This window comes from Eschrichtius robustus, chromosome 6, assembly GCF_028021215.1.
Source record: "Eschrichtius robustus isolate mEscRob2 chromosome 6, mEscRob2.pri, whole genome shotgun sequence".
NCBI lineage: Eukaryota > Metazoa > Chordata > Mammalia > Artiodactyla > Eschrichtiidae > Eschrichtius > Eschrichtius robustus.
The window spans coordinates 75,925,871-75,947,517 of record NC_090829.1 but is presented as its reverse complement, the minus strand read 5'-3'; the positions used below and the strand labels follow the sequence as shown (position 1 = coordinate 75,947,517).

Sequence of the window (21,647 nt, the reverse complement as noted above, 5' to 3'; positions counted from 1 at the left end):
GCGCAGGCTCGGTAGTTGTGGCTCACGGGCCTAGTTGTTCCGCGGCATGTGGGATCTTCCCAGACCTGGGCTCGAACCCGTGTCCCCTGCATTGGCAGGCAGATTCTCAACCACTGCACCACCAGGGAAGACCCCCTGGTGATATTCTTTTCTCTGAAATCTACTTTGTCTGATGTTAATATAGTCACTCCAGCTTTGTCTGATTTATCTTACCATGATGTATCTTTTTTCCATCCTTTTAACTTATTTGTGTCTTTATACTGAAAGTAGGTTTCTTGTAGATAGCATATAGTTGGATCATGCTTTTTTATTCAATCTGACAATCTCAGTGCTTGGACCTTTTAATTGGGAGTGTTTATTTCATTTTATTTTTTTAATTATCTTTTTTAAAAATTTTTAATTAATTTATTTTTATTTTTGGCTGCGTTGGGTCTTTGTTGTTGCATGTGGGCTTTCTCTAGTTGCCTTGAGTTGGGGCTACTCTTCATTGCAGTGCTCGGGCTTCTCGTTGTGGTGGCTTCTCTTGTCACGGAGCATGGGCTCTAGGTGCGCGGGCTTCAGTAGTTGTGGCATGCAGGCTTCAGTAGTTGTCGCTCATGGGCTCTAGAGCGCAGGCTCAGTAGTTGTGGCGCACGGGCTTAGTTGTTCCACGGCATGTGGGATCTTCCTGGACCAGGGCTCAAACCCGTGTCCCCTGCATTGGCAGGCGGATTCTTAACTACTGTGCCACCAGGGAAGTCCCTGATTGGGAGTGCTTAGACTATTTAAAATTAGTGTGGTTACTGATATGGCTAGATTTATATAAACCACCTTGCTATTTGTTTTTGGTCTATTATCTTTTTCTCTTTTTTCTAATTAACGTTGATCTGAGTATTTTTAATTCAATTTTATCCCCTTTATTGACTTATTACTTGTAATTCTTTGCTGTGTTAGAGGCATACCTCATTTTACTGCACTTTGTTTACTGTGCTTCTCAGTATTGCATCTTTTACAAGTTGAAGGTTTGTGGCAACCCTGGATCAAGCAAGTCTATCAGGGCCATTTCCCCAACAGCATTTGCTCACTTTCTGTGTCTGTGTCACATTTTGGTAATTCTTACAATATTTCAAACTTTTTCATTATTATTATATTTCTCATGGTGATGTGCGATCAGTCATCTTTAATGTTACTATTATGACTCGATGAAGGCTCAGGTGACAGTTAGCCTTTTTTAGCGATAAAGTATTTTAAAATTAAGTTATGTACATTGTTTTTTGAGACATAATGCTATTGCACACTTAACAGACTACCGTATAGTGTAAACATAACTTTTATATGTACTAGGAAACAAAAATATTTGTCTGACTCGCATTATTGCAATATTCCAGTGATCTGGAACTGAACTCACAATATTTCCAAGGTATACTGGTAGTTTAGTAGTTGCTTTAGGGTTTGTAGTACACATTTTTAACTTATCACAGTCTACCTTTACGTGATATTTTAGTACTTCACATATACTATAAGAAACTTCCAACAGTATATCCCCATTTCTTCCCTCCTGGCCCTTGTGCTATTGTTGTCATCCATTTTACTTCTACATGTCTTATAAACCTCACGATTTATTATTATTTTTCATTTGTTATCATTTATGCGCATGCCCTATTTTTTCTCCTAGACTGTCAGCTCCTTGAAAGCGGGATTTGTATCTGAGTCAGTGCTGGCATTTAATAGGTGTTTGAAACAGGTTTTTTTCAATAAATGCTAAAAGAGAAGAAAGCAGGTGGTGGCAAAATGGCTCTGTTGCTTACCAAGGTGAAGCCCGGAACTGGTCCAACCAATGTAGAAATACACAATGGCAGCAACACCCATGTTAACCAGGGTATAGACCCACTGGATCACAAACATGATGAGAAGGGACCCAACAGCCTGTTCAAACAGAAGGAAGTGCACATCAGCTAATGATTTAAACACATGGTAAGCAAGCCACAAGGCTAGGGCCTTAAGAAACAACAGTCCTCTCGTCAACCTCTGAACACTCTACAAGTCTGAATAACTGAAGTTCACTCATAATTCAAAAAACCCCTCTAAAGTAGATATTTGAGAAGACATCCCTGAAAGTACCCTCTAATCAAAACAATCAATAAATAGACATTCTATCCTAGCTCCTTGTTCTACTCCTTTCTAGGAGAAACAAGTTAAGAGTAAAATTACGCTAATATGGTGTATCTAGAAATTAGGTGATCCAGAGTTTATCAGGGATGATTAATTATTTAAAAAGTAAACCATTGATTAAAATAAGTGGTTCATTAAATGTAATCTTGCCATATGTAGCCTCATCTAAATTCTAATGTAACAGGCAGTTAAATCACATTGCTCCTAATGAAGACTCTCCTCTTTCCTCCCCCAACTCCCACCCCAAGATCACACATGTATCCACCTGAATTAAGTCTCAAGGACAGTTGAGATCAAAATGAACTTACTCACCCCCAACAGGGAGACCCAGGGGTTGCATATGCTAGTGTAGAAAGAAGTTGGTCTCCTCTGGATATCTTGTTCCTGGAGCCTGGACTTGAGGAAGAAATCTAAAAAATAAATGAGCCAAAATCCTTGGTTACTAATTTGTTACCAAACGCTCTAGTGTTTTTATCAGCAAATACTTATGAGCTCCTCTTCTCCAATTTTGTAACTCAGCCTAAAAGACAACTTCCACTCACCTCAACCATTAATGCCCTTTGCCACAACTGAGGCTTGTCTTTACCAGAAAGCTTACACCTCCTAAATTGTGATTTCAATCAATCTACTCTCAGCCCATCACCTCCATTTTTTCTCATTTGCTCTGCTGTCTCCCACCCCAACTATTCATAGATCACAGAGGGACCTTCCGTCAACTTGCCCTAGTATGTTTTTCTTCCTATCACCTGCCTCCTCTTTTCACTACCCTCTTACCTAGCTTAGATTCCATGATCCAAGACTATCAGCAAGTACTCCCTTGGATATGTTATCTGCTTCCACACTTCAGCACCACTCAGAAGTCTTATACCTAGTCAACTCATTCTCCTTCTCTCTGATGTAACAAATTTCCAACCTCTCCTTTCAAAAGACAGCTTTCATATCCTCTCATCACCAAGTCTACCAACCCACTTTCATCTGTACCCTCTCTTCTGCCTTTCTGTTTTCAGAGTAGATGAACAGTTCTGGCTCCTACCTAAGGCCCATCCCTATATTTGTGCCCTGCTCAAGGATTTTGCTTTTGCTTCGTCAGTTTTTCCATAGTCTACTAGATCATCCCCATCAAATACAAATACACTGTAATTTCTCCCAACTAAAGAAATACCTTCTGGTCACCCTTTAGCTACTGTCCTATTTTTTGGTCTCCCTTATAGCAAAACTTCTCAAAAGAATTGCCTATATGGTTTCTACCTTCCATTGTTTCCTCAACCTACTTTTAGGGTTGTATACACCATTCCACTAAAACGACTCCTCCTAAGGTTGGCAATGACTTGAAACTTTTCAAATTCAATGGTCAGCTCCTCATCTTACTTGACCTTTCAGATAGCACCTGACGCATGTGATCACTTTCTTCTTCTTGAAACACATTCTTCTCTTGGTTTCTAGGATGCCTCAGTTTCCTAGTTTTCCTCCTATCTCACTGCCCACTTCTTCTCAGTCTCCTTTGCTGGCTCACCTCCTCCTTCCAACCCCCAAATATTGAAGAATCCTAGCATTCATTCAGTCCTCAGCACTCTTCTTTATTGCAGTTAGGTGTGGCCATGTGACTAAGTTCTCACCAATGGAATGTGAACACAAGTGGTGAGTGTCACTTCTGCACCAGAGTCGTTGAGAGAGTAGGTGTGCTTCTTCTCTGTGCCCGAAATCTGAACATGGTAACTCAGTCTTGATTTTGCTCACTATAAGGACTTAGGGGATGGTGAAGTCATAAAAATGGAAGGACCCTGGGTCCCTGAAGCAATGCATGGAGGAGAGCCTCCCACTGATTTGGAACACCCTTCCTGGACTGTTAGTGCAAGTGAGAAATAAATTTCCATTGTATTTGAGCCACTGTGTTTTCGCTTATTTGTTATAGCAGTTTAGCCTCCCTTAATTAATATACCTCAAAACAGGCTTTAGGTCCTTCTCTTACTTCTATACAATCTATTCCTTACGAAGCCAGCGATCTTCTTAAGGCTGGATTTGATCATATCACACCTCTAGCTACAACCTTCTGTGACCTTCTGTCATAATCACCATGGAGTGCATGGCCCTACACAGGACTGACCTCTGCTTTCCTTGCTATACTCATCTCCTACCTCTCTCCCCCCACCCACTCCTCTCCACTCACCGCTGGACTTCTGCTCTTCTTGGAATTTGCCAATCCAATTTCCATCTGTACCTTTATACATGCCATTTCCTCTGCCTGTAACTCTCCTCCCACATCTCTGCATGGTTCACTACTTTATAAAATTCAGTTCTCCATTAAAATATCCTCTTCTCAAAGAGATCTTTTCTGAAAAACTTATCTGAAACAGAACCACCCTCCCCACTCCAGTCTCTATCCTGTTACCCCACTTTATTATTCATCATACTATTTATCACTTACTGACATCATAGTATGTGTGTTTGCTTATTTTGTGTCTTTCCTGCTAGAATGCAAGTTCAATGACAGCAGAGACCTTCTATGTCTATTCAGCATGTTCCCCACCCCCAGCACCTAGAACAGCACTTGGAATGTAGTAAATGTCCCATACATGAGGCTAAATGAATGACCAATCATCCTAGGTCCCAGAGAAGTCTTCATCCTCTCAACATGTCTGCCTTTACCATATACTTCCAACTATTATATTTAACTTTTATACTTCCATATCTTGAGGGCAAGGGCTGTCTTTTGTACCTCTAAATACCAAATCTAGGCATGTAGGAGTTTGTGTATAGGAAGTGCTCAAGAAGTATCTCCTTATTAATTGTGGATTAAAATAAACTCTGCCAGAAGACGTAAATAGACATTTCTCCAAAGAAGACATACAGATGGCCAACAAGCACATGAAAAGATGCTCATCATCGCTAATTATTAGGAAAATGCAAATCAAAACTACCATGAGGTATCACCTCATATGTCAGAATGGCCATCATTAAAAAGTCTACAAATAACAAATGCTGGAGAGGGTGTAGAGAAAAGGGAACCCTCCTATACTGTTGGTGGGAATGTAGATTGGTGCAGCCATTATGGAAAACAGCATGGAGGTTCCTCAAAAAACTAAAAATAGAGTTGCATATGATCCAGCAATCCCAATCCTGGGCATGTATCTGGACAAAACTATAATTCAAAAAGATACATGTACCCCTATGTTCATTGCGGCACTATTCACAATAGCCAAGACATGGGAACAACCTAAATGTCCAACAACAGATGAATGGATGAAGAAGATGTGGCACACATATACAATGGAATACTACTCAGCCATAAAAAAGAATGAAATAATGCCATTTGCAGCAACATGGATGGGCCTAGAGATTAACATACTAAGTGAAGTCAGACAGAGAAAGACAAATGCCAAATGATATCACTTACATGTGGAATCTAAAATATGACACAAATGAACTTATCTACAAAACAGAAATAGACTCACAGACATAGAGAACAGACGTGGTTGTCAAGGGGGAGGGGGGTGACGGAGGGATGGATTGGGAGTTTGGGATTAGCAGGTGCAAACTATTATATATAGAATGGATAAACAGCAAGGTCCTACTGTATAGCACAGGGAACTATATTCAATATCCTGTGATAAACCGTAATAGAAAAGAATATGAAAAAGAATGGATATATACATATAACTGAATCACTTTGCTGTACAGTAGAAATTAATACATTATAAACCAACTATACTTCAATAAAATAAATTTTAAAGAACTCTGCCAAGGTGCATGACTGATTTGAATTGATGGCTCTATTACTTCTTTTTTTTTTTTAAAGAAAAGACACTGTTAAGATTGTCTTTGATTACACTGTATACTTTCAACATGTGCAATGCATGATTCATTTTTTCAATCACAGGCTTAGTGAAATACAGCTGCTCCACTGATTATTAAGAAGAAACACTATTGGTGAAGAACTTAGATTTTTGCCTCTCTGAGGTTTGCCAAATGTGAAGCTCACTGTTTCACACTCGATCTTGACCTTGCACCAACTCAATTACACTGTACCCAAGGGAGTTGTGTGTATGTGTATGTGTCTGTGTTTTCTGAGGAACTCCAGGGAGAGTCATAGGAAGGGGTGTGTCTTCCAGGCAAGCACAGTGCAGTTTTACACATCAGCAATGCAAGGGAGAATTCAGTCAATGATGCTCAATGACTCTGAATAGGTATGACAGACAATGCAGGCGGGCAATTATTCAGAATTCTGAACAGCTATGGTTTCAAAACCCTTCCAAAATGACAGAAGGAATTTTTTTTCTCTTTTCAAGGATTATGCTGGAAGAAATAAGTCTTACAGACTAGTGGTGTGAGGAGACCGCTTCTCGTGTTAGAAGTACTAGAATAACAACTGGGAAGGCAACTTTATCAAGCTCTAGTCACAGAACAAACAAACAGGTAAGCAGAACCATGCATTAGGCATGCTAAAAATATCAACTATAATAAACATAATGCATAACATTAAATTGTCTTTTAGAATCTAGTGGTATGTCTAACAAGTTCTATGTTCACAAAACCCATGCAGAAATAAAGACTTTTTAAGCATGAAGGGGGAAGACAATTATGTCAATTTTTAAAATCACGAATTTAAATAATTTTACAGAAATTACTTAAAAATCAATATTAAACCATCTCTGGAAATACACTCCATACCTTTATCAGGATAAATAAACACATAGTTCTAGCTGGCACGTACAAACCAAGAATGTGCGTTGATGTGGTTCACAAAGGATCAAGTTTCAGGTTCGTGTGGTATCTTATCATGTTGATTCTATAATCTTTTAACCACTTTCCAAATGCTGCACATTTAAGTTATTTGTAGGTTGTCATTAGCACCAACAATGCAGCTATGAGACTCTTGTACATACTTACGGTTTGTTGTTTGGTTTAGGGTTGTTGCCTTGAGATACAATCCCCCTAAGTAGATTTACTAAGTCAGAGCAATTAGACAGTTTTATATTTCTTGTTACATCTTGAAAGCTCACTCTCCAGAAAGAATGAACCAGAGGGACTTCCAGCTACCGCAAGGTGAAGAGGTCAGTGAATCCTCTCGGCAAGAGATAGGTATACAACTAGACAAGATCATCAAAAACAATCACTTGGGGCTCTAGAAATTTACCAAACGGAGACAACAAACCAGGAAGTGTTTATTTTCTCAAAAACTGCTGGAGCTGAGGGTAAGAACAGTGAGAGTCTACAGCCTTCTTCCTGGGCTGCTCCCGCCCCCACCCCAGTTCTTACCAGCATGGAGCTGGCCTGTGTCCGTGTGGCCCAGGAGGCTTCCACCCTCTGCCAGCAGATCTGTGTGTGGCTTGGGAAGCACAGTCGAAGCTGCAGCTCTCCAGTCTCCCCGGCTTTGACTTTTGTCAGTCTCTCTGAGGCTCCCCAAGCAGGGGAATGCGGGGAGATGTAGTCCTTCTGCAGCTCTCTGATTTCTAGGATCTTTCCATTAAATTTCTGGCTCTTCCACTGCTCACCCTAGCTGGGTCCGCTCCCTCAGGCTAGCAAAGCTGAGGATCTCCCCATTCCATTTTCTACTTTGCTCACCACATTGAGCTTATAAAGGCACAACCCACAAGTTTGCTCCCTCTGGCAGCAAAACTGCTGATTTCTGAAGAAATCATGGCCAAAAACCTCCCAAATTTGATGAAAAACTTTAATCAATGGATCCAAAAGGAATGAATCCATCGACATTGCTTCCAGCAATGTGTACATATACCCGATTACCACTGACCTGCTATTTTTTATCTAAATTTTTGACAGCTTAACAGATATGAAATATCTCAATGGTGGTTTAAATTGGACTCATTTAATCAGTACCATGGCCTAGTTCATAATAGACACTGGCCCCAAGCAGCATACACTTTGTGTAGTGGTTAAGAACACAGGTTCTAAAGTGAGATGGACCTGGGTTCAAATTCCAGCTGTCTCCTATCCTGAGCAAGTGTTTAACTTCCCTAAGCCTCACCTTTGTCATCTGGAAAAAGGTAACAACAATGCCTAGATCTGAGCTGAGCTGAGCTAATCCGTGTTAACTGATTATCTCTGTGCCAGGCACCTGGGACAGACTCAATCAATGCTGCCTATTTTTAGCTACAAACAGCATTCAACACTTAACCATAAAAGTTACTTTGTTGAATGCACAGTGAACGAGTCTGGTTTTTTCAAACGTAAACTGCGTGTTCATCTCTTCTGACCTCTCTTTAGTAGAATCTGGATTTTGACCTTCCTGTCTTTAAAAATAATATGCTTTGGAAGGTATGCTTTTATCAGTTGTGTTTGTCAGAATAATTGTTTCCTTCTGTGACACTGTGCTGTGCGAATGTTTTTTATTTCTGTTTAATCAGATCCTTTTTGTCTTTGATGATGTCTTCAGTAGTCAGAACTCTCTCTCTTGCGCAGCTGTTATAAATAAGGAATTTGTGGCTATATAAGGTATCAAATATGGCCCCAAGTTAATTTTTTGATCCATTTGCTCTCAACAATATTCATTCAATAGTGACTTGATTCTTATTATTTTACAGCATCTGGTTTGTCACACATTAGGTTCTTATAATAGTTGAACTCTTTCTATTCTACTTTACCTGTCAATGTTTAAAATTTTTAGCCAATATTTGTACAACTGTTCATCAATTTAATTAGCCTTTACTGAGTGTCTGTCGAAGCCATGTACTGTGTGGGAATATTGCTGATGAATACAAGGTAGAAAGACGTGGTTTGTAACTAAAGGAAGCTCACAGACTGGAGGCAAAGTGATAAAACTAGTATTTCTTCTCCTTAAGACAGGCAAACGACAAGCAGGCCTGAAGACAAATGTGTAAACAAATGTATAAAACAATGTGATAAGTGTTTATACCACTAGTGTGACTCAAATGTTATGCTTGCACAGGAGAGGAAATCAGGGAATCCTTCTCAGAGGGGGGTCTGAAAAGTCAAATGGATTTTAAACCGTAAGTCGGCGTTTTTCAGATGGAAGCGGGGTGTGATGCAATGTGCAAAGTCAGGAAGGAATAAAGAACATGATGTGTTTGGGGCACGTGTCTGGGTATAGCTGGACATATGTACATGGCAGCTGTCATGAGAAAAGTGGCCAGGAAGGTAGGGCAGGGCAGAGTTGCCAAGAATCTTGCAAATCACACCGGGATGGAGGTAATAGATTCCAATGAAGGTTTTTAAATAAGAGAGACATGATGAGAGTTTTGTTTTAGAAAGATCACTCAGTGGACAATGAAAAGGAGAAACAGGATATGGGAGAATCTGGAGGCTGGAGATGAGTGGGGAGATTAACAAGAGTCTGGGCACCAGATGATGAGGGTCTGAACCAAGGTGAAGGCAGCAAGGATGGAGGAGACGGAGGGGTTTACAAGAGTTCGGGACATTTCTAAGATAGGGCAGCTTCAATGATTAAACGTTGCAAACTGACCACACATCTCTCCTGATAACCCACTGAGAAAACAGAAAAGGCATTAAATAGGCATAAACCTACAAACACAAGGAGAATGAGAGAGGAAAGATAAAAACAAGTCTTGGAAGGTGGAGCAGGGACGGAGGAGTGGTAACAGACAGCAGAGCCGAGGAGGGCCAACTCTAGGGCCCACAGAGAGGGTGCCAGCAATGAGCAGCCCAATGCACCCCAGTAGACCTCACAAAGTTCAGGACCAGGAAGTACCCGCCCTTGGGAAGTGATACGGTGCAGGGGACTTGTTGCAAGACTGTATATGAACCAGTTGGACATCAAGTTCCTTTCCTCTGGCCATGTAGCTAGGAAATAACTCCCTCTTTGCCTGACCCCCTCCCCAAGGTATGTGAGGGTTCCTCTGAAGAAATCAAACCAGAGAGGGCCTGAACTTGGAACACCAGGCATAGCAAAGAGTGGGGGGAATGGAGCTAGAAACTGGGGAATTCAATGAAGTCTCTATCCTAAAGAGTGGGAGGCCCCCAACTTCCTTTTGTCACCCGGCTCCCTGAATACAAACAGCCATATGGGGGACCCCCAGGCAAGAGATTAAAGGACTTTTCTCTGGAGGAAACCTCTAGCTAATCACATTTGGGGATCCTCCCATGAAAAAGCCAGCTTCTTGATCATTCTACAGTGAGGTGCCCCAACCAATAAGCTCTGCCCAGGATGCAGGTCTTCTAAACAGCTTTTCACTACTTACTTCTGAATAGGAAAAGAAATCAAAAGATCAACAGACATTTTAGTTAAGCCAATATAGAAGAGAGAGTGAGACCAAGCCAAAGAGAAAAGAATCTAAAGAACATAGGGCAGAAGAAGACTTTAAAGGGAGAATAAGTAATATTACCAGAAAAATAAGATAAGCGTTATACCTATAAAACAAGAATGAGATGATGTTCAACATTTTTTTAAAAAGATAAAGACAAATCAGGTTACAACCAAGAGCTCTTGGAAATTAAGAACAGGAGAGCTGTGGCATAGACTCATTGTTGTTACCCAATCTCCCCTTCCTCCTTAGGGAAAAAAAAAAAAAACCCACAGGATTTCATGTGAAGCAGCAATAAAGCCAGCTATAAAGACATTTCCCAGCCTCTGAGAATACCTAGAAAGGCTAGCGAATCAAGTTCAGAGCTATATAGCCAGGGACAACACTCAAAATATGTCAGAGCAGTCTAGTGGGAACACCACAGTGGCATGCACCAAGGTCTAGAGACTTCTGACCCTGAAAAGCCCTGATGGTGGAGCTAGGAATGTAGTCATCCTGCAGCCACTATCATGCTTCCAGAGAGTTCCTCAAAGTCCCCATTTCTTCAGGCTCCCAGTTCCCAGTATATGGAGAGCTCATCTAATTAGCCGAGCCTTGGTCCCGTGCCTGAACTCTGGCTGCAGGAGGGGCGGGAAAACTGAGTATCTGACATTTTCAGTTTTAAGAGTGAAAGGCTTGCTGTGCCTCCCACCGAGACTCATAACACTGGAAATTCTTCAAACACAGGGAGGTCATTCAAGGCTGAGTAGGGAAAAAAAAAAAGACGAAAGTCTACCATGATATCACACCCAACAAATCTTGTCCCCTGGATCTGACAGAGAAGTGTGATAGAGGAATTCTAAGACAACAGCTTTGTAGCAGACCGAAAGAACTGACAGACTAGAGTGGATCAGGATAAGAGCCATAGGACAGAGGGGGAAAAAAAACAAATGGATATGATAACTTTCTGAAGAATTCGAGCATTTGGAAAATAACATTGAGAGGCGTTTGCCATATCTGCCAGAACATCTAGAAAAAAATGATGACACAAAACCAAGCAAATAAAAAACCAAGGCTATTATTAACCCCAGGAAACAGAAAAAGTTGGACAAAAAAGGAAATGTAATCATAGCATAATATATGGCTCAGAGTTAAGCAATATTTACTTAATCATGATAATATGAATACTAGCTATTAGATTAATTTAAAAACTGTGATGTAATTATACTGGGGACATTGGATGAGAAATCAAGAGTGGCATAAATGAGCTAGTCTTCATTTATCATAATAGGAAATCAAGAGATGATACCTGAAACTGACATATCAAGAAGTAGCAATACAAATATATTATCTACGAACATGAAGGTTAACAAAAGAAGCAACTTTTTGGTTGAAAGTGGGATTTTCTGGGAGCGGGACTAGGGGAGGCAGAAGAGTCAGAGGGATGGTATGGAAGAGTGGAAACTACTATCTCTGATTATGTGACTTTTCACTCCACTTGGCTTATTAAACTGTACTCATTACTTTGACAAAAATAACATAATTTTTAAATTTTTAATAATGCTCCTACCATTAAAAACCACCCACTAATTTGGAGGTAAAGAAGGAAAAGCAGGTGTACGGAAGAACGTAAAGCATTTATTTTTGGACATCTCCTTCTGTGTCGCCTGTCTCCTCCTCTCTGCCCACACTTGTCTGTACAGATCTCAGGAAGCAGGTTAATGGGCTTCAAATACAGGGAGACCTGGGTGTGATGTCCAGCTGTGCAAGGTATCAGCTCTGAGCATAGTATCAGTATCATCTCTGTGACCTCACTGGGACTCAGGGTTTTCATTGGTAAAATAGAAAATGCTAATATCTATTATATTACATGCAATAATATATGTAAAGCACCTAGAATATGGAAGACTAAAAAATTCTGAGTTCTCTCTTTCTCTCGGAATTTCTCATGCCCCGGAAGCCTCCCTTTGAGAGTCTCTCCCTGTGTCTCTGTGCCTACAGATCTGAGGGAGCAAAGAAAAGCTGTGCTCCTAAGGCACATCTTCTTTCTCTCCATTCCCTCCTGCCTGGTTTGGGAGATTCACCTTCCAGAGACAAAACACACTGAGTCCTTGCCAGGCAGTTTGTCAAAACACATCTCCACTTCCCTTGAAAGGAGAAACTGGTTTCATTCATGTTGGCTGATTTTTGAGTAAAATGAAATTAATATTTGATTATTAGCCATGGCTCCCAGCTCTAACATACAGGAGTACATAGAAATTTCTGTTTAAAATTAACTATCTATACCAGAGTAGAATTACAAATTCAACTGATATCTGACCATAACTTTTAAAAGTAAATACCAAAAAAATTCACAAGGATTTTAAACCCAGCTATAAAATGAACTAAGGACTTGAAAGAGGGTGGTGATAACTGAGTAGTCACCCAAATTAGGAGGCCCCATGTGATTCCCAAGCACCCACCTTCTCTACTCAGCCTGGGCTGATTACTGGGCTCAGGGATGAGTTGCCCTCCGCAGGCTCCCCCAGGCCGAGCCCCTTCACTTCTGGAACTCGCCATGTTCCCATGGGGCCCCTGCCCCTCCCAGGAGGCAGTAGGCCATCCGTCAGAGCCTTCAGGAGGGAAGGAAGCAGGAGACCTGCGGCCCAAGAGGAAGCTCTCTTGGAGGGTTTGCTTGGTGGCCTTCTTGGTCTTCCCCTTCTCATTCTCTGGGATCCTGTGGCTCTCTCCTCCCCCGGGCTGGCTACTCTCAAGCTTCCTGGTTAGCTGGAGGAGCTGATCCATGTCCTTGGTGAATTCTAGCAGAGTGCCCTCAGAGAGGTTCCAGGCAACGCCCTCCGAGCCACAGCTGGGAGCCTTCTCCAAGAGCAGGTGCTCAGAGCAGTGGGGAGCTCCCAGGCCCTCCCCGGGCACCGACTCAGGCACCTGTGGGAGGCTGCAGGCGCCCATGTACAGGGAGAAGTAAGAGTAGTCCACCGCGATGTATGTCAGCATGAAGTTGATGGTGACGATGGGGGCCAGGACGTTTACCTGACCCACAAGGACAAAGGCCATGGTCACCAAGCTGGTCAGGCAGATGGCAGCTACAGGTGTTTTACTTGGCCCTTTCTGCAGAAACAAAAATAACATGCAAGACCATGAAATTTCAGAAGAAAATCACAGTATATGATAGAAACAACTCATAATGACTCAGCCACTTCTTCCATGTGACTCTTGGTGTGTTAATAACTGGTCATCTACAAACTTGGGATAATGACATCCGACCCATGGGGTTATTGTGAGATCTGAGCTAATGCACATAAAATGCTTGACGCGGCCCTGGCACACAGTGGGCACCCAACACATCCAACAGGCATTAACTGTATTAGTAACTATTAATATGGGACAATACTATAGAACATGGATTTCACAAATATTTCTCCTTTTGTCTTTCACTGGGTTTAACACCAGCCTTGGAAATCAAAGAAGTGCAAAATTGATTCTTCCCATGCTTTAATGGCGAAAATGACCTTAAGGGGAGTGGCAGCAGAATCACTGGTGGCTGAGGTAGGGGAGTTCTGATACTAAACATGCACATGCATGTTCTCATACACACACATTTATGCGCATCTGTTATTAATGGAGGGGAGTATGGTGACTTTCAGAAGGACAGGAGTGGAGAAAATGCATTAACTCCATATAATCTGTCACTCCACAGAAGCTATTCCTTACAGTCACTGACACAGTTCTTGAGCCAGAAGCAATAGTCGCTTCTCAGTCCTTATCTTCTTTGGCCTAAGGATTACATTTGACCCAGCTGCTCACTCCCTGGCCTCCTCACTTCTCTTGGTTCGTCTCCTTGTCATTGACTGCTCCTTAGTCTCTGTCGCTGGCCACTCCACATCTCTGAAATCTGCATTTAGAGCAATCCCCAGCTCCAACCTCAGTCTATGTTCCCTTCTCTTCTCTGTCTATGTTCCCTCTCTAGGATTTCAATCAGGCTCGTGGCTTTAAATACTAGCTTAATGCTCTCAGCTCCCAAATTTGAATCTCCAGCCTTAAATGTTCCCCTGAGATCCAGACTTAAATATTCAACTATCTGCTCAACATTTCCGGTTGATGTCTAATAGGATCTCAAACCTAATATTTCCAAAACCAAACTGCTGATCCTCCAATGTCCTGCCTGTCAAATCTACTCCTCTGCATTTTCTCCACCTCAGAAAATGGCCACTCCATCCTTCTAGTTGCTCAGTCAAGCAAAATTCTTGATGCCTCTTCTCACTCACTCATTCTCCTCCAGTAAATACTGTCAGTCTTACACTCAGGATAGACACAGGATCTAACCACTGCTCCCATCTCCTTTATACCAGCACTCTGTGATGGAAGGGGCAGGCACGTCAGCCACTTTCAGATCTGACCTGTGAACCTCCCAGGTATGTTCCTCCAAGCACGTTCCCCTTACTGAGGGTTGGAACAGAGTGCAATCTTCAAAGTCACAAGATGAAGATAGTGAAGTCATCATGGCCTGAGTCTCTGAGGATCAGAGGCCCTGTTGACTTGAAACACCTTCCCTAGAACCTCAGAGTAAAATTTTTTCTAGAAAAATGAGTAAAAATACATTTTATTGTTTCTGAAAATTACATTTTGGGGTATATTTGCTACAGCTATTTAGCATACTCTAACAATAAAACTACCAAGGATAAAGTAAATCCTCATAAACTAACAAAAACTTAAAAGGAGGGTCTTAGGTAAGCGGAAGGAGGTCTTAGGTAAACTGTAGGAAATGCAAGTGGTCCAGGAAAGGACTTTGACAAGGGTGGGTTGGAAAGTGATAAAATAGTCACACATGAACTTCTGTTACCAAAAGACACCGTAAAGAAAAGTCAAGTCACAGAATGGGAGAAGATATTTGTGACACATGTAACTGACAAAGGGTAATCCAGAATATACAAAGAATCCCTACAAAATAACTAGAAGACAGACAACCCACTAAAAAAAATGTGCAAAAGAATGTCTATTAAACATATGAAAGATGCCCAACCTCATTAGTAATCAGGGAAATGCAAATTAAAACTACAGTGAGATACCATTAAACACCCACCAGATTGGCAAAAATTAAAACATCTAATAATCTCAAGTATTGGCAAGAACACAGAGGAATGGGAACACTCACCCACTGCTGATATGAGTGTAAATTAACACAACTACTTTGGAAAAAGAGTTTGGTGTTATCTAGTAAGTGAAGATATACACACCTTACAATTGAGCAATTCCACTAATGGGTGGGTACAGGGTCTGGAAGAACTCCATACGTGAACCAGTCTCCTACAAGAATGTTTGCTGCACAGTCTGTAACAGTCCCAAAGTGGGACATATCATGACAGCAAGATGAGTAAATAAACTGCAGCAAATGAGGAAATGTTATATAGAGATGATAATAAACAAGCCGCTGCTATAAGCAAAAACACGGATAAATCACATACACATAATGATGCATGAAAGAAGCATGCCACATTTATATAAAGTTTAAAAAACAGGCAACACTGAACTAGGACGTAATCCAGAGTTGGCAAACCATGGCCCCTGGGCCAGATCTGGCCACCATCTGTTTATGTATGCCCACGAGCTAAAGATGGTTTTACATTTTTAAAGAGTTAGGAAAAAAATCAAAGAAGAGTAATATTTTGTGACACCTGAAAATTACATGAAATTCTCATTTCAGTGTCCATAAATAAAGTTTTATTGGAAGACAGCCACACTTACCCCGTTAGGTATTGTCTGTGGCAACTTTTGAGCTACAACAGCAGAGATGAGTAGTTGTGACAGAGACCATAGGGCCTGCAAAGCCTAAAATATTTACTATTTGGCCCTTTTCAGAAAAAGTTTCCGGAGTAAAACCACAGAGAAAGCAAGGAAATTATCACAGGAGTATGGATAGTAGCTTCCACAGTGAGAGGGACGGGGCTCCGACCAGAGAGGGTATGTGGAGGGTGGCATCAGGGGCTGGCAGTGTTCTTGGGTGGAGGTTACACGATGTTCACTTCATAGTCATTGTTTAAGCTGTTTATATTGGTTTTATGCCCTTTTCTGTATGCTGAATATACCTCAAACATTTTTTAAAGTCTCCTCTCTCCCCCATTAAAAGAAAAAGTGTACTAGTAAAATTTAATCATATGTAAAGAAGCTTTGACAAAAAATATTCCTCCAAAAGGCATGTGACAACTAGAGAAAATATTTGTAACACATGTAACAAAGAAACAGCATCTGTCAATTCAGAAGAAAAAGATGAACAATCACAGAAAAAAAAAATATGCAAATGACTCTTAGGGGAAAAGGTGTTCAACACCTTTCCTAATAAGGGTAATGCAGATCACAAGTATCTTAAGATGCCATGTCTCACTGCACAACTGGCAAAAATTCATATCTGACACTGAGCCGTAGACGGGCTCATCTGACACTGTGGTGCTCAGGCACGAGTGCAAACGGCGAGCCACACGCCCTGTGTCCAGATACGCACAATTATAAACCAAGCTCATAACCATTAAATCAAGTATGTTCTGTCTTCCTTCCTCGGCAAATACACCTTCAGGACGATGGGGAAGGCCAGGTTCAAGTTTAGAGTTCTTGCACTCCCCGGAGCTCCTCACTGCAGGATCCAGCTCACAGCCCACCCCCAACTCTTGTCTTCCTAGACCACACTGCAGAGTGGGCTCACACCCACATGTGGATTCTCAGCCCACACCCTAGCCCTAAAATGGACAGGTTCAGGGAAGATGCCCTGGCAGACCCTGCATTTATGCTGGGGGACATCTGGGAAGGAAATTCCAGGGTGTAGGATACCTGGACCATGGTCTAGAAGGTGGGTATGGGATCTAGAAGGGCAGGTCCCCTTGACCTCATGAATTTCTTAAGAGACCAGAACAGAGTCCTATAAGGCAGGGTCTTTTGGCCTGAATCTAACAGTCATGATGGCTATTGGGAAACAGTAACTCTCATACATTGCTTGTAGAAGTACAAAATGATACAAATTCCATGGAAGGTGTTTTGGCAATATCTATTAATGTTAAAAATGCATTTACCCTTTGATCAGCAAACCCACCTATGAAAATTTATCCTATATCTAATTGCACATGTACAAAATTGTACACATACACACACACACACACACAAGAGTATCCTTTGTAGCACTGTTTACTGGAAGCCATACTATCTATAGGGAACTGGTTAATAAACTATGGCATATACACATGATGGAAAAAGAATGAGAAAGTTCTCTCTATATTTACGTGAAAAGATAGATTTCCAAGCTATATTATATGAAGAAAAGCAAGGTATAGAACAATGTATATAGAACACAATCTTTTTTTTTAAAACATCTTTATTGGAGTATAATTGCTTTACAGTGGTATGTTAGTTTCTGCTGTATAACAAAGTGAACCAGCTATACGTATACATATATCCCCATATCTCCTCCCTCTTGCATCTCCCTTCCACCCTCCCTATCCCACCCCTCTAGGTGGTCACAAAGCACCGAGCTGATCTCCCTGTGCTATGCGGCTGCTTCCCACTAGCTACATTTTACATTTGGTAGTGTATATATGTCAATACCACTCTCTCACTTCATCCCAGCTTACCCTTCCCCCTCCCCGTGTCCTCAAGTCCATTCTCTACGTCTGCGTCTTTATTCCTGTCCTGCCCCTAGGTTCTTCAGAACCATTTTTTTTTTCAGATGCCATATATATGTGTTAGCATACGGTATTTGTTTTTCTCTTTCTGACTTACTTCACTCTGTATGACAAGACTCTAGGTCCATCCACCTCACTACAAATAACTCAATTTTATTTCTCTTTATGGCTGAGTAATATCCCATTGTATATATGTGCCACATCTTCTTTATCCATTCATCTGTCGATGGACACCTAGGTTGCTTCCATGTCCTGGCTATTGTAAATAGTGCTGCAATGAGCATTGTGGTACATGACTATTTTTGAATTATGGTTTTCTCAGGGTATATGCCCGTAAGTGGGATTGCTGGGTCGTATGGTAGTTCTATTTTTTGTTTCTTAAGGAACCTCCATACTGTTCTCCATAGTGGCTGTATCAATTTACATTCCCACCAACAGTGCAAGAGGGTAGAACACAATCTTTGTAAAAATAGAAGAGAGAAGGATTCCTAAAAAACTAATAAAACCAGATACTGGTAAGGCATGGGCACAGATGAAGAAAGAGTAGGAAGACTCAAGACAGGAGCAAAAATTCTCAGGGTGCCTTTTATATCATTTTTAGTTTTGAACCCTGTGCACATATTATCTAATAAAAAATAAATGAAATTAAAATAAAATAAAAGGCATATACCACATGGAAGGTACTAGAGATGACAGTCATTTGTCCTACCCGCCCACGCTGACTGGTGGATAAGAAGTGGAAGAAGGTAAAGGGAGGAATTAAAGGTGACTTGTAACTATGTGGCCCCAAACAAGAGGGGGGGTGGGCACGGGAAGGGGATGGGGAGGACCCCTGTGGTGCGCCAACAACACAGAAATCAACTACAGCTTGCAAAACACATGATTGGGAAGTGGGGTTCTGTTTCTTTCTCCTGTCACCCCTTCGGTTTTAGGAACGTCTCATTTGATTGTTCCATGACTCAACCAAGTTGTATTAGGGTTTGGGCCGTGATGACTAACAGAGAGCCCAGAGACCAGAGGTGTGAGAAGTCATCCTAAAGCAACCCCAAAGGGAAGGTGAAGCTCCAGGATACAGTTAGAACTGCAAAGACCAGCTCCCCTCCTCACCAAGAGATTCTTCCCTCTAGGCTAACCTTGGAGGATCCAGAATTTATTTTTATTAAAGGTTGTGGCACTCCCTCTCCCTGCTGTGCAGGGTCCACAGTGCTACGGTGACGGTTAGCTAACCCAGCGCTAAAGGGCCCTGGGTGGTTGTGACATTGACAGACACTTGGTCCATTGGCCCCAGACTAAAGCAGCCAGAGGACAGGGGTGCATTCTTGTTTCTCCCCACCAGAAGCGGACCAGCGGCTCTTATCAGAAAGACTTGAGCAATTTATTGGCCGACGATCAGGTTAGTGGCAAAATGTACATTTCTCAAAGAAAAGGTCACTCACCCCTTGACCCAGACAGGCCAGCGCAGGAATCACTTTCTCCTGGGCAATGCACTGCAGGATCCGGGGTGCTCCGTACAGGCCTCCCATACAGGAGGCCAGGGACGAGATGTATAAGCCCAAAAGGAACAGGAAGCCCACCAGGGACACCTATATGAGGAAGCGGTTTCATTATCCAGTGTCAGACCTGCTTACGTACCTTTCTCTCCCCTGGCACCCGCCCACCCACACCCCATCTGACCATACATCCTCTAGATTCAACATCCCGGATATATTTCCAATACCCCAGCCCCATCCCACTTCCTTGGCGCTGCTACCATTTGAGTTTGACCCACCATCACTTCTTGTATGGACTACACAGAGGTTGTGAAACTTGAGTGTGCGTCAGATTCATCCAGAGTGCTTGTTAAAACACAGATTTCTGGACCTTACCTCAGAGTTTCTGATTCAGTAGGTCTGGGGTAGGGCCCCAAATCTGGATTTCTAACAAGTGCCCAGGTGATGCTGATGCAGATGGTCTGGGGACGATCTTTTGAGAACCACCACCAACAACAATGCTAAGTGGCTACGCTCTGTCCCCAAGCCTCTGCCAGTGTGACCTAAATGCACATCTGATCATAATGCCCCTGCCATAAAAATACCAATGGCTCTCCACCCCCCCCCCGACACACCTAGCTCTTCCTGGTCTGTGACTCTTCCGGCCCCACACCCTGCACACTCAGAGTCTATCAGCATGATTTCTCTGCCTGCTGGAACCCTCTGTCCACACCCCTAATCTACTCATTGTCTGTCTCTTAAACTCCCAACTGTACTTCAAGACTCAGCACCAATCTCCGCTCCTCCATGAGGCCACCCGCAGCCCGTTACCAGGCGTGCCTGGCGCTCCTCAGGGCTCCGCTGCACCTCGGCGTGAGGTTGGGGAGCCCCGGGCACGCCATCGCTTCCACTGGCCTCATTTCCGCAGGGCTCCTGTCTGGTTCATCCTGGTCCACTTGGTGCCAACACAGAAGTATAAATGCTGAGCAAGAGAATGAGATCCAGGACCCACATGGCCCAGAAGGCACCAACAACAGATAGAATAAGAGAGGGCAGCGTTGTTCTGCTTGGGGTCGCCTCGCACAGATCGGTGCTGCTGGCCATGCAGCTGTGTCCCGCACTGTCTGTCATGAATCTCTCTCTCCCTCCCGAGCTGGACCTCATCTGTACCCGCACGGAAGTCTCTCTCTTTTCTTGAGTATTTGAGGTACCTTCTCCTTTCTACTTTACTTTAGGCAAATGCCCCGAACCGTGTACTCTAAGTGCTTAATTGTCCAACTATCACAGTTGGGTTAGATTTCATTTTCAGTTTCGTTACTTACACCCTTCTCCATGAAGACTCTCCTCACCCCAGTTTTTACTTCCTTGCTTTAGCAATGCACTGGGTCAGTGGCATCAAGCTATACTGAACACTGGCTAGACCTCTTTCCTGGCCCATAAATTATCACCAGAAACCTGCATCAGCCAGGATTCTTGACTGGAAATATTTTTTTTTAACAAAAAATTTTTAAACTTTATTTTAATTAATTTTTTTTTTTTTTTGGCTGAGTCGGTCCTTAGTTGCGGCACACGGGATCTGTCGTTGCAGCACGCAGGCTTCTCTCTAGTTGTGGTGTGCAGGTTTTCTCTCTCTAGTTGTGGCATGTGGGCTCCAGGGTGCGTGGGCTCTGCAGTTTGCGGAGCGTGAGCTCAGTAGTTGTGGCGCGCGGGCTTAGTTGCCCCGTGGCATGTGGGATCTTAGTTCCCCAACCAGAGATCGAACCCACGTCCCCTGCATTGGAAGGCAGATTCTTTACCCCTGGACCACCAGAGAAGTCCCTGGAAATATTTTTTTAAGAATATATTTGTAGGATACTAGAGGGTCACAGGATCGATCATCAGGAGACTGAAAGATCAGGCTTGGGTAAAGGCAAGACCCAAGGCTGGAGGCACATTCAGACTCCTGAACAGAGGCAGTCTGACCAAGCTGCGACCAGCACCTGCTGCCCTAAAGATGAATTCTCACCATCCCTTTATCTTTGCCTCATTCATTACATTTGGAGCATCTGATGGGCCCAGCCTCAGTCACATGCCCTACCAGGGCCACAAAGGGACAGGCAAGTGAGAGTCTGGTCATTTGGACTCCTATAATATTAAATGGGGCTCAC

The 21,647-nt window shown here is 42.5% G+C and overlaps 1 protein-coding gene across 3 annotated transcripts in view; it reads right to left on the bottom strand.

Annotated features, from left to right (window-relative positions):
* SLC12A8 (solute carrier family 12 member 8) overlaps positions 1-21,647 on the bottom strand; it is a 132,457-nt gene that overhangs the window by 10,315 nt on the left and 100,495 nt on the right. For all 3 annotated transcript variants that reach the window (XM_068546581.1, XM_068546580.1, XM_068546582.1), the window contains 4 exons: positions 19,468-19,614; positions 12,830-13,475; positions 2,464-2,561; positions 1,788-1,905 (listed from right to left, as the gene is read on the bottom strand). In XM_068546581.1, the coding sequence (XP_068402682.1) occupies positions 1,788-1,905; positions 2,464-2,561; positions 12,830-13,475; positions 19,468-19,614 (1,009 nt within the window). The remainder of the gene's footprint in view (positions 1-1,787; positions 1,906-2,463; positions 2,562-12,829; positions 13,476-19,467; positions 19,615-21,647) is intronic.